The 13663-nt window shown below is 42.8% G+C and overlaps 1 protein-coding gene across 1 annotated transcript; it reads right to left on the bottom strand.

Moving 5' to 3' along the window:
- Positions 1–1164: 1164 nt before the first annotated feature.
- Positions 1165–2752, bottom strand: LOC133111526 (interferon-induced transmembrane protein 3-like). Its single transcript, XM_061221958.1, has 3 exons — positions 2729–2752; positions 2234–2596; positions 1165–1606 (listed from the first exon to the last, which is right to left on the bottom strand). The coding sequence occupies exons 1-3, from the start codon at positions 2735–2737 to the stop codon at positions 1424–1426; spliced, it is 555 nt and encodes a 184-aa protein (XP_061077942.1). The 5' UTR covers positions 2738–2752; the 3' UTR covers positions 1165–1423.
- Positions 2753–13663: the final 10911 nt, after the last annotated feature.

Raw genomic sequence — 13663 nt, 5'->3', positions numbered from 1 at the left:
GTTTGAAAAGGTGTGTTTTTAGTCTGCATCGACATACAGAGATAACATCATTAACATAACATAATAGCCATTGTTGTTACCATCGTCTTATGACTCTTTATTGGATGATTTGTTGTTTTTCCTGTAAACCCTGGATGTATAGAGGAGACTCACTAATACGACCTCCTGCGCACCACTCGCATATAGCCATTCCAACATCTTGTAATTCTTGTAACACATTGTAATTCTATTTCTGCAATGCACATTGTTTAATCAATTATATTAATTTGAACCTGCATCCTCTTGACTTGCACAACTGCACACTTAGCAGTTTAGAGTCCTAACAGACATAGACAACCTAGGATACCTGCACCCCATAGTCACTCGCCTATACACCAGTGCGGTCAGAAGATACATAAGTGTATCATTGTAGGCTATACAGGCCACAGGCACGTCCGCATTGACATAGATAGATAGCGATCGTACAGAGCCACACTTGGCAGACATTTTCATTTCCTTTTGTTGAACTGTTAGAACAGAGGAGCACTTGAACTTATCTTTTGGAGTCAGATAAACGAGAACAAAATTAAATTAACCCTGCTCCAGTAGCATTGGTCAGACTACACATGTTTCCTTCACCTCTCAGATACTTCCGCCTTTTGGTGTATTTTGGGGGTTCTCCATGGCACTGTGTTTCAGGAACCTGTGCTGTCTAGGCCAGAGATCAGCTCTGGCTCACAAATCCCAATGCAGCAAAATGCAAAAACTAGGGCACGTTCAATCGGGAAATGTTTTACTACATTTCTGTGTTGACCGATAAGTTTCCTTGTGCAGCTGGTGAGTGCAATCTGCCAGGTAGCTGTTCTTGGCGTTATCCATCCTGGTGTGTGGTTCCTCCTGCTCCTTTCTGAGCCTCTGTGTACTTAGGTGGGTGAAGGTTGTGTAATGGATTGGACCGGCTCTGGATAGCAAGTATCCAGGCAACACTGAGCACCAGCTGCTGGTGGACAGGTCTCTAAAAGGGCAGGACAGCCATTTAGCATTGGCTGGTGTAACAGTGCAGTGTGTAGGCCTTTGGGTCAGCATCACCAAGACTTGAAGTGAGCTGGTAACTGCCATGCTGAGAACACATGCCCTTTACCATCAGTTTTACAAAAATCAATCAAGTCAAGACAGTAGTCAATCTTTTTCTACAACACTTTAATATCTTAGAAAAATATTGTACACATTGGCCATCTTGGTTTAAACAGTAACATTATATGAAAATGTGTATCTCAATAATAGCAAAGAATATTAACCAATATGTTTTATATATATATATATATTTTTTTATGTCACCAAGACAAGTGCATAGGAAAATAGAAATAGGTAGCAGTGTTACAATGCAAAGGAAAAAGGTAATTAACGAAACGGAACGAAGCATCTTATGACCAAATTATGTCCGTTAACCCCTGTTCAACATATCTGACACGGTTTGTTTCAGGGCGTAAGCGCTGACAGCAAGCATGATGATAATGATGAGGAAGAACAGCAGGGAGAGACAGAGCGCCACGATGTTGAGGCAGCGCGCGGTGGACCCGTATTCTCGCGCCCCTTCCATGTCGCCGACCACTTTCCGGTCTCTGGACTGAGAGAAAAAAATGTTAGGGACTTGCTCACGATCCACATTTGCATCATAACGCCCAAAAAAAAGAGAAAAAAAAACAAAACAAAAAACAAAGAAGCAAGCAGCGAGATATGCACTGAATGAGCGTGTACAGTTGAAATACCGAGAACGAAATATCACAAGTTTTCGCAGGGCAACAATAAAAATACAGATAAAAGTAGGCTACATTTTAAATACTGAATCGTGCTACTTTTCGCGACCAAAATAGTCTTCATCTGATGTATTTACTATGGTTTTATGGCAGATGCCATTTTTGATTTCACACTTAATGGCCTGCGTTTTTGCGCGATCTGTATGTTTGTTTATTCTACAGGCAGCTTTGCTCAGTTTGAGCTCGTTGATTTGCGATATTTTAAAACAATCTACATTGTACCCCATAATTTTAAAATGCGCAATAAATAGGGCCGATCACATCACAGGCAGAACCAATGTCCGAAATAGCTTACTTATGTAATCCGTTTAGAACACTGTCCCAGTTTATTTTCATTGGAGGGTGGGGTATCGAATGACGTGGTGGACCTTTTAAAGTAAGTGAGCTGAGAAATTATAAATATGTGAAAGAAATTGAGTGGCATCGGTCGTTCTCACCTTTATTGAGAAGTAAAGGGCCACAAATCCAAGGCAAAACGCGTTCATGTAGAATAAGTTGAACAGAGACCAGAGAACGTGGTCCCGAGGTGGCGGAATTGGGACAAACCGCACCGCATTGTTGGCATCCCTCGAATCTTTCAGTCGCTCGTAGCTGTGGGGCTGCATCGCCATGCCTTCCGCGGGGTTTTGCATGTTCTCCCTCCTAAAGTTATCCTGCTCTGAACTGGGCGCAAGTTGTCGCGAATCCTGTTCTTGCATTCCCTCAACGAAAGTGTTGTCGAGCAGGCGGGTCCGATGCTTTTCCCTCACTGACCCGTTGTTATCCGAGACGGGGGCATTGTTCGCGGGGGCGTACCCAGACTACGGTTGAACAAATAAGGAGTGAGTTCCTGTACATTTAAGATTCGATTTCCCAGAAATCGAAAAGTGGAGAAAGTGGAGAGTGTGTATATCGCAACTGTTTCGGTTATCTATAAAGCAGTAGTCACCAACCTTGTTCATGAAGATCTACCATGCTGTAGGTTTTCACTCCGACAAGCACACCTGACATAATAATGGATCTAATCGAGCTGTTAATTGGTAGAATCAGGCGTGCCACATTGGGGTTGAAGTGAAAAACTACAGGATGGTAGATCTCCAGGAACAAAGTTCACCCCTGCTATAAAGGAACTACCTATGAAGCAGGGATGGGCAAGGTGGGCTGTTGAGCTACGTTTGCTCCTGTTTGATGGGTGTGTTGGGGGTGTAGCCTGAATCAATAATGATGGAGGCCTCAGAAAGCCTTCTCAGATGCCAAAGGGGCAAACTGTAGTACGTCAGTCAGTCCAACCCCGGTTTGCAACAGGGTGTTCGGCGTTTCGGTTCTAATAAGCGTTTTGCTACCTTTTGTCGGGGTTGAACATGGCCTTGGCGAAACTGGTTGTGGGCTTTGGTTTCCACTCCAACGAAATCCAGCACATCAAACAGTGCCTACACTTGCCTTTGAAGCGGTTTGCTCCGCCCACACCGAAACGGAGCCAACGCATTGTGTCTGTGGCTTGGCCTCTCCCACACGTTTGAGGAGGCCGTCCTATGGTGCACTCAAACAAGTCGCTAAATGTTCTAGCCCTTCTTTTGTGAAACGGGGGAGAAGTAGGCACTGACCCGACACCAGGGACGGGTGACTCCAGTCCTGGAGGGCTGGTATATATGCAGGATTTTGCTGCCACCAGTTTCCCTGGCCTGCCTTGACCATCCCTGCCCTATACTTTGGCCAACAATACTACAACACCCGTACACTACACTGGAATCCTCTGCACCCCAATCCTACACTTGGTGTCATTGGTTTGCATTCAAATACTTTTTCTGTACTTGATTGATCTTGGCTGGTGCAATTCAGCCAACCAAGAGGACCAGAAGGTGGGGGTTGCACTTTTTGAGGACTTTTCCTAGGTTCCAATATACCAGACAAGATCAGTAAAGCATAGACAACTATTTTAATCCAAAACAATTACTGTACATATTTGACACAGATCTGCGATCCTGATATGGACATTTCCCATCTATCCAGTGCTGTACAAAGCTAATAAGTCTTACCTTTCTAACCCATGAGTAGTATACCTCGCAAACCTTTCACAATCTTCACTAACATTATCCATCGTATTCTCTCCAGTCTTCCCTGTTATTCTCTTGTTAAAGGAATAGTTTTTCAAGTTCATTTCTATGCCCAATTGTAATAAAGTTGGGAGTATTTCCAAATGTCATTTGAGGTAAGGGAACAATATGAATTGAACGGTGGATAATATCTTATGACTAGAAGAATAGGCTGCCCTACATTTTCTCAGGTCTCTGGCTCCAGGCACCAAACTTCTCAAGGGCAACAAGGTGTGTGTGTGTATGTGTATGCCAGTGCGCCAGTCTGTGTGTGTGTGTGTGTGTGTGTGTGTGTGTATGTGTGCATGTGCGTCTGTCTGTGTGTGCATCTGTCTGCGTGTGTATGCCTGCGCACCAGTCTGTGTGTGTGTGCTTGCATGTGCATCTGTCTGTGCACGTGTATGCATGTGCATTGGTCTGTGTGTGTGCATGTCCACCAGTCTTGTGTGTATGCCTGTGTGCCAGTCTGTGTGAGTGTGTGTCTATGCGTGTGCATCTGTGTGTGCATATACCTGTGTGCCAGTCTGTCTCTGTGTGTGGTGGGTCAGTCTTTCTCTTTCTTATACATTGCCAGGAGTCTAGATGGATGGAATAAAAAAAGATGTATATTTGTTTAGTCGATGCAATTGCAATCCTAAAACAAATAACCAGAAATTGGTTCATGACTAAGATACCAACAACTAAAGAATGGACAGATGAACTGTACAAAAAATATACAGTCAGGTCCCTAAATATTGGGACATCGACACAATTCTCCTATTTTTGGCTCTATACACCACCTCAATGGATTTGAAATGAAACGAACAAGATATGCTTTAACTGCAGACTTTCAGCTTTAATTTGAGGGTATTTACATCCAAATCAGGTGAACGGTGTAGGAATTACAACAGTTTCTATATGTGCCTCCCACTTTTTAAGGGACCAAAAGTAATGGGACAATTGGCTGCTCAGCTGTTCCATGGCCAGGTGTGTGTTATTCCCTCATTATCTCATTTACAAGGAGCAGATAAAAGGTCTAGAGTTCATTTCAAGTGTGCTATTTGCATTTGGAATCTGTTGCAGTCAACTCTCAATATGAGATCCAAAGAGCTGTCACTCTCAGTGAAGCAAGCCATCATTAGGCTGAAAAATCAAAACAAACCCATCAGAGAGATAGTAAAAACATTAGGTGTGGCCAAATCAACTGTTTGGAACATTCTTAAAAAGAAAGAATGCACCGGTGAGCTCAGCAACACCAAAAGACCCGGAAGACCACGGAAAAACAACTGTGGTGGATGACAGAAGAATTCTTTCCCTGGTGAAGAAAAACCCCTTCACAACAGTTGGCCAGATCAAGAACACTCTCCAGGAGGTAGGTGTATGTGTGTCAAAGTCAACAATCAAGAGAAGACTTCACCAGAGTGAATACAGAGGGTTCACCACAAGATGTAAAACATTGGTGAGCCTCAAAAACAGGAAGACCAGATTCGAGTTTGCCAAACAACATCTAAAAAAGCATTTACAGTTCTGGAACAACATCCTATGGACAGATTAGACAAAGATCAACTTGTACCAGAATGATGGGAAGAGAAGAGTATGGAGAAGGAAAGTAACTGCTCATGATCCAAAACATACCACTTCATCAGTGAAGCATGGTGGTGGTAGTGTCATGGCATGGGCATGTATGGCTGCCAATGGAACTGGTTCCCTTGTATTTATTGATGATGTGACTGCTGACAAAAGCAGCAGGATGAATTCTGAAGTGTTTCGGGCAATATTATCTGCTCATATTCAGCCAAATGCTTCAGAACTCATTGTACGGCGCTTCACAGTGCAGATAGACAATGACCCGAAGCATACTGCGAAAGCAACCAAAGAGTTTTTTAAGGCAAAGAAGTGGAATGTTATGCAATGGCCAAGTCAGACCTGAATCCGATTGAACATGCATTTCACTTGCTGAAGACAAAACTGAAGGGAAAATGCCCCAAGAACAAGCAGGAACTGAAGACAGTTGCAGTAGAGGCCTGGCAGAGCATCACCAGGGATGAAACCCAGCGTCTGGTGATTTCTATGCGTTCCAGACTCCAGGCTGTAATTGACTGCAAAGGATTTGCAACCAAGTGTTAAAAAGTGAAAGTTTGATTCATGATTGTTAGTTTGTTCCATTACTTTTGGTCCCTTAAAAAGTGGGAGGCACACATACAAACTTGTAATTCCTACACCGTTCACCTGATTTGGATGTAAATACCCTCAAATTAAAGCTGAAAGTCTGCAGTTAAAGCACATCTTGTTCGTTTAATTTCAAATCCATTGTGGTGGTGTATAGAGCCAAAAAGAGGGGAATTGTGTCGATGTCCCAATATTTAGGGACCTGACTGTATGTAGCAGAAAAAATCTCTCTAAGAATAAAAATCCAGGTACAACTACTAAGGAAAAATGGACTACATCGGTAGACAATATGGAAAAAATATAAAGATAAATGCTTGTTTTCTAAGGGAAATAATGGGTTGAACTGAGCTTTTTATGTATTTATTATTATTAATAATAATATTATTATTTATTTATTCTCTCTCTGGCATTTCTCCCAGCGTGCCGTTGAAGAAGAGAAAGGTGCTCCCTGGCTACATAAAGGATTAGAAAACAGAAGAACAAGGTTTCTGAATAAAATTCAATCACAGAGTGACATCATGACATTACATTCACAAAGCAGACGGACCATAGCGGACAACCAGCACGAGTGTTAGTCTGAGGACTGCGAAAGGGCAAAGGCTCATAGAAGGCAGAGGCCCACTGATAATCACAGGGTAATGTTAACCTAACAAACTGCAACACAACGTTATGGTACAATTATTTCAATAAAGCCATCCCACTTTGCAAACATACATGGACAGGAGAAGCCACAGGTATGAAGGCAGCCCAGTATAAGAACTTCTGTGAAACAAATAGAGAAAACCTGAATGGATAATGGTGTGTGTGTTTCCATGAGACAAGAGGACTTAAAGTAAACAATACTTCAGGTTAGAGTCCACTGTGTGCTGCATGTTACAAACAAATATTTGGTAGGGAGAAAATAAATAAATAAAAATAAATAAAAACCCAGTCATGATTCCTACATTGAGACAACTGAGGCAGCACGCCATGCGGGAGATAAAGATCACGCAAACCTCTCACACTCCAGGAAGCTGAAGAATACCATCTTTGTGTACCTGCTTACCCGGTGGCATTTAATAGCCCTAACATTAGAGCAACTGTGCTAACATTACAGTAACTGGGTTTTCGTTACAGAAACAGTGTTTACATTACAGTAACTGTGTTTACATTACAGTATCTGTGCTCACATTACAGTGTCTGTGCGGCATGCCTGTGCCCCTTCATTCTCAGAATAAATATCTCTATTGTAATAAAGAGGATGGCCATACTCCCCAAAGGGGATATCATGCTTAGCACTCAAAACCTCCCAAGCAAACAGAACTGAACTTCAGACCAAGGGCATGGACAGACCAGAAATTCAGTGAAGCGAAAAGCAAAACAAACAAAAACATGTCAGATCTTTTAAAGAAGCGTTAATCATTAATTCACCCTATCAGCAGGCTGGATGGTGAGATGGTGAGCAGGGTTTCTTTCAGGCCAGTCTCTGATTTTCCTTCACACTTGAATACAAAATGGCTGAATGGCTGATCAAAGTGTTAACCTGCCAGTATAGTCAGTGAAGGTGGATCCTATGGAAACATCACATCGTGGGAGAGTACTGATGAACTAGGTGGCATCAGCCTTGTGGCAGAAGTTTGTGATAATTACTGGTCATCACTGGCAAAAGGCTTCGAGCCTGTACCTCCCTATGCAGGAAGGTGTGCAGGGTGGCAGCTTTCCGTCTTAAAGCAGCCCAGCATTTTCTGTACCACCGGGAGGTTTACAGACGAGAGGTGGCCTGTGCAGTCTTGAGGAGGTGGATGTTTAGGGCTTGATCCCCACTGGTTCATCATGAGCATAGGTGGCATTGATACTGGTGGCACGATGGATTCTCATGTTTTAGTGTCACGGGCAGGAAACCTCCTCCTCAAGGCCTCCAGGGCTGGAGGGTTGGGCCCAGGGCACTGGCCCTTTTCTACAGCCCACTGTTGCCATAGCAATGCCAGATAAGAGCAAGAGCCACCTTATACCCCCTGCTCATCTGAGACTACCAGGGCTGTGGGTTGGAAATCAGTTCAGCACTTGGCTCAATAGACCAGTGTAGGCTCTAGAAAGCTGTCAGATCTTTTGTTTTGTGTGTCCAGCAAGCTCTACCCAGTAAGAGTCCAAGTCCCAGAAGAGCCAGAAGACTCGCCACCTGGGAGCTCTTGACTTTTGGTTCAAGAGAACTGGGAGATTCCCAGACTGTGAATTAAAAGGCACTGTACGTGGCATGCACAACACTTTGTAACATTGTGGGTTTTAACTGGTACAACAGGAAGTCCCTCCAGTGCTACAGGCAGAGGGTGTTGTACAAGCTCGCCATGCCAAAACAGGTGAGAACAGTGGAGAACAGTGCATGGAGCAACTGCAACAGACAGGCATCTGGCACACTCGGACCTGGAAGTGGGGGTGGAGAGTCTTTTTTCTTTTTTTTCTTTTTTCTTCCTTAGTTCGTTTGTTTGTTTGTTACCTGAAACACAAGATGTGTTCCTTCATTGTACAAAGTTAGTTTCAGTTTTTTCTTTTTTTGGAGAAGGCGAGTCTGAAGGTGGGGGTGGGCGGTATGTACACCTGGGATGTTTTATTTTGTATCGAGTTATTCAGGTAAAAGCAATTTTACTGCTTTTGTTTGGGCAAGTTGAACAAAGGATATGACTCACGCGGAGGAAAACAGGAGGCTTACGGATTTGGAGAACGTGATGAGGGGTGTTGTCTCTGTGTGCCTGAGGTTTGGACTGAACAAATGTTGGGGGAGGGAGGGGTTCTTAGCATTTTTTGTTTGAGTCTGTCCTCCTCTCCTTGTCCTCTCCCTCTCATTCTCATTCTCTCCCTCCCTCTCTTCCTCTCCTTCTCCTCCCCCTCATTCTCTCCCTCCCTCTCTTGCTGTCCCCCTCTCCTTTCCTCTCCCTCTAATTCTCTACTTTCCTCTCTCTCCAAGGGAATTTGAAACCCCCCCCCCCCACCGTCCCTCAACCAGCTTCCTGTTCCACCGCAACCTCCCTCCTCATCTCTGGCTCCCGACACCCCTCCTTTCCTCACATTGTTCTCCCTCTCCTCTGCCCCCCCTTCTCTCTCACTCTCATTCTCTCACTCTCTAACTCTCTAACTCTCTCACTCTCTCACTCTCTCGAAGTAAGCTATAAATCCCAGGGGTAAGGTTTCTGCTTTGTCGTTTTGTTGCTTTTCTTTTTGCACAAAGTACATACTCTTCTGCTCACCAATGGGTCTGTCTGCCACTGAAAATCACTCTTTGGTGTGGTAGGTGCCTGGGTGGGTTGGTGGGGGGTACTGGGATAAGAACCACAAGGTGAAATGAGGTAAAGTAAAGGAAAATAATGGTGCACATACCAGTGTCCTGGAATTGTACCATTTCGTGCGAAAGAGAGAGGGTAGGTAAATGAGAATTTCTGGGAAGAGGGCAGGGGCGGGGTGGAGTGGAGTGGGAAGAGGAGGAGTGTGTTGCAAGTAATCACTAGATCTGGCTCCACATCCTGTTTCGTCAGAGCTACGAAATTAAAACCACAAACAGTAAAAAGCTTTCCAGAGCATATGGCATGGACAGCGCGTCTAATTGGGGAAAATAAGTGCATTGGTAACATATGAAACCGTGGTTGTCAGGGACAAAGAATATGAATTAGGTCACAAAACACAAAAACAAAAACAGGACCACTGTAGAGTTTACGGAGATTAGTTCGCTTTCAGGGCTGCGGTTCTGCACAGGACCCAGTGAACAAAGCAGGCACACGGCCAGCGCGGGAGGGGTACGATCAGCATTCTTGGAAACAATGAGTCACTTTGACCTCATGTAGCCCCTGTTATGAAGTACTTCAGTCTTCAGCAATGAATTTAGGGGAGTAGAGTGAAGTGGAAAACTTCAAGCCAATTATATAAGACATGGATTATACACGCTGCTGATTGCTGTTCCGTAAACCAATGTATTTAGACTATCCCAATTATTAATTGAAGTAATAATGAACTAATTCACTATTACGGTTAAACATACATAATACATGTTTTGATCTGTTGTTATTATACAAAGTTTAGTTATAGAAGTATGTGTAATCCTGTGATTTTGGAGATGCAGTGCTTTTTGGCTGTGGTCACACTCAGTGATTTGACACCTTGGGCCATCTCTGCCCCCCCTTCCTGCTGCATAGAAAAGGGAGTGTGGCTCTTTGTGCCGTGGACAAGCTCACAGAACCTAACGCTGCACAGCCTGGCACTGCGCTCCTAACACAGGATCTGGTGATTCTCATGAGATACAACCGTTATGAGACTATATGTAACAGTATCCCTGAAAACACGTCAAGGGGCTACGAAAGGGCTTGCTGCAGGCAGGTCAATCCACATCATAGGGAGAGAGCACTGAAAGACTGAGTGCTAAAAACGGTTTCCACAGAGCTTGTTTGGTTCTGTTAAACAGCTCATTAAAAAACTAAATAATAACAACTGTTATTACTATTATGCTGTTTAAGAGGGAGTGTCGGCTACTACGAAGTGAGACCACGGGGTTGGTAGAAGCTCAATTTCCATATCACAAAGCTGACTAAACTAAATCAGGGTATATCAGCATGGTGACTGTAAAAAAAGGAACCAGTAAGCCTCAAGTCTGCTGTATCAGAAATCTGCTGGAAGCCACAGCTGCCATTTTGACATACCAGGCTGTTGTCCAGACATGCTGAAAACTGACTCCACCTCCTTTTTTTGATTGGATGCAAATTGGTACTCACCGAGCACTTTATTAGGAACATTTTTTACTTTATTACACCTACTTATTCATGCGATTATCTAATCAGCCAATTGTGCAGCAGCAGTGCAATGCTTACAATCATTTAGATGCAGGTCAGGAGCTTCAGTTAATGTCCACATCAACTATCAGAATGGGGAATAAATGTGATCGAAGTAACTTTGACCATGGAATGATTGTTGGTGGCAGACTGGGTGGTTTGAGTATCTCAGAAACTTGGGGATATTCACACACACTAGTCTCTAGAGTTGGCAGGAGAATGGTAACTCCAGACTAGTCAAAGCTGACGGGAAGGTGATAGTAACACAAATAACAAGACATTTCAACAGTGGTATGCAGAAGAGTATCGCTGAACATGCGTCAATGTGTTGTAACTCTAAGGGTCTAAGATACCCAAACCGCAAAGTGGTTTAGGGTTGCATTTTCAGAGAACTTCCTGGCAGAGGTATATATTTTTTAACCACTGTAATTTCCTGTTTCTTTGCACATCTACCACCAAGCAGCAAAGGTAACCACTCTATCCAAACTGTCTGTTACAGTTTTTATCAATAACCTTCACACTAAAACTGATTCTATAAGCAAAACATCCCAAACCATTACATCAGCCACAAAACTGACAGGTAAATACCCCAAAACTATTTACAATATTAACCATTTCATTCACACATTGCAGATCTGTTGAACCCTTTGTGCCAAACACTACACATAAATCTCTTCATAAAGCACACGTATGTCACACAAGTGAACTCTCTAAATTATTTTAGGAAGTTTGTGCATCAACTGCGCCATCTAGCGCCTTGGCATTATAAGGTGTATTGGGTGTAAAGTAGTCGTTCATATTCAAGAATCACACACAACTCATGTGCACAATAATGTTTATAGATATCATAGTGAATTGATAGAGTGCCTGCAATCAATATAAAGGTTTACTGTTGCTTTTAATTTTGGATACATTTTTTTTGACGGAGTTACACCCTGCATAGGCTTCACCGTAAATGACAAGACACTACAGGGGATGATAATTAATTGAAAGCAGTGTCTCATGATCACAGCCATTGGCCACCGATTTGCAGGGCCTCACACTCGCACAACCTTCATCTCTCAGTGCTATTTCTACAGCTCCTGGTGCCTGAATTTGATTCTGTGTTAGCCTTTATCTCTTATATAAAACCTTTTCCATTTCACTATTTAGCCAATCCTGCAGGGGTGATACTGTACTTTTCAACCGGTTAGTGGGCATTTCACACCACTTCCATACTCCTCCAGAATAACATTACATAAACAGCAGTATATGCTGGAAGCACAACACCATGCGCCTATGGACAATAATATTATATTATATATTACATTGGTAGCTTTACTAATTGGATTACATTATTACCCACACATGATTATATTAAAAAATGACAAGACCTGGAAATGACAGCGTGGGTTTTTTGAGTACACTTCTGATTTAATAATTTAAAAAAATTCTCAAGTGAAAATTGATAATATGCGTATTTGACTGCATATCTTCAAGAGAACAAGACGAGCAATGTAAAGTTGAAAGCTCGATGCATGTCCAAATCTCCTCACCAAAATACATGTATTAGCTCAAAAATAAATTTACCCATTAACTTCAAGAATCGCATGATCTAGAAATTCTTAAAGGAAACAATTGGCTAAATGATTCCATTATTGACACATACCTGTCATTTTTAATCAGAACAGTACCCGAAAAAAGAATTCTTGCAGTCCCCTCTACATTTGTTAGCTAGAAACTGTATAGTTTGTACTGCGAGACACTTGAGGTCTTGCCAAATTTACCAAATCTATTTAAATTTGTGACCGCCTGTCACTCTATTTATCTTTACAGTTTCCTAGAAGTCCCATCTGTGTCCCTATTTACTTCCCACCGCCTTATTATGTTTTTTTCCCTTGTCTTCCGGTTTTACTGGTGGAGAGGATACCCTCACAACCATCACAACCTTGTCGCAGCACTGAGACACCCCCCACATTTGCTTTAGCCCACATACTGCCCCGGGACCACCACCTCCTTCATCTTCACCCTGCCAATCAAAACCCATCGCACAACCAAATTATTCTGAATCAATTGTTAATTGTCAGATCTGACCATCATTGTCACCCCTGAGCCGGCCAGAGGAGGATGGCCCCCCCACTTAAATCTGGTTCCTCCCAAGGTTTCTTCCTTCTCCACCTAGGACGTCTTTCCTTGCCACTGTTGCCCTAGGCATGCTTTTGTGGGGGAAAAGGCTGGGGCTTGCTCTAAAGCTGTGTTTCTCAATTCTAGTCTTGCCAAAAATGCCCTTAATTAATTAAATCAGTTCCTGGTTGAGAGGCACTGCTCTAAAGCATGTACTGACAAATATAGTGTGAAATGTGCAACACAAATAAAGTTGATTTGACTTTAATTTCATTGTAAAATTGCATGGTTTGGGTTTATCCCTGGGTATATAGGTCTATAATCAGCAGCTCGTGAATTGACAGTCAACAGCAATGAATGCCCACCCTGCACCTGACACACAGAAACAATTGCTGTAAACATGATTTTAGATAATAAATGTATAATTTTATAGATATTATACATAGATTTAATGTATGCGCCTTCCTATTTGGTAAAAAAAATTTCTAACAGTAAGCAGGTATGCAAATGAGCCGTTACTGAACTGACAGTGTCAAGCAATTTATGCTTGGCCTACATTATAGTAACTAGTCAAATAGCAAGCATGTTGCTAGCTTCACGGAGCTGCTTTACGATCAGTTCTGTGAAGCTATTGCTGGCAACAATAGGAGACTTCCGGTTTAAATACATTGGTTTACGGAACATCAATCAGCAGCGTGTATAATCCATGTCTTATATAATTGGCTTGAAGTTTTCCACTTCACTCTACTCCCCT

This window comes from Conger conger, chromosome 15, assembly GCF_963514075.1.
Source record: "Conger conger chromosome 15, fConCon1.1, whole genome shotgun sequence".
Taxonomy (NCBI): Eukaryota; Metazoa; Chordata; class Actinopteri; order Anguilliformes; family Congridae; genus Conger; species Conger conger.
This window is presented reverse-complemented; position numbering and strand designations above follow the sequence as displayed.

Coding starts and splice junctions, on each gene's coding strand:
- LOC133111526 (XM_061221958.1), bottom strand. Junction 1,607..2,233: donor CCCTTTACTTCTCAATAAAG/GTGAGAACGACC, acceptor TTTTTCTCTCAG/TCCAGAGACCGGAAAGTGGT.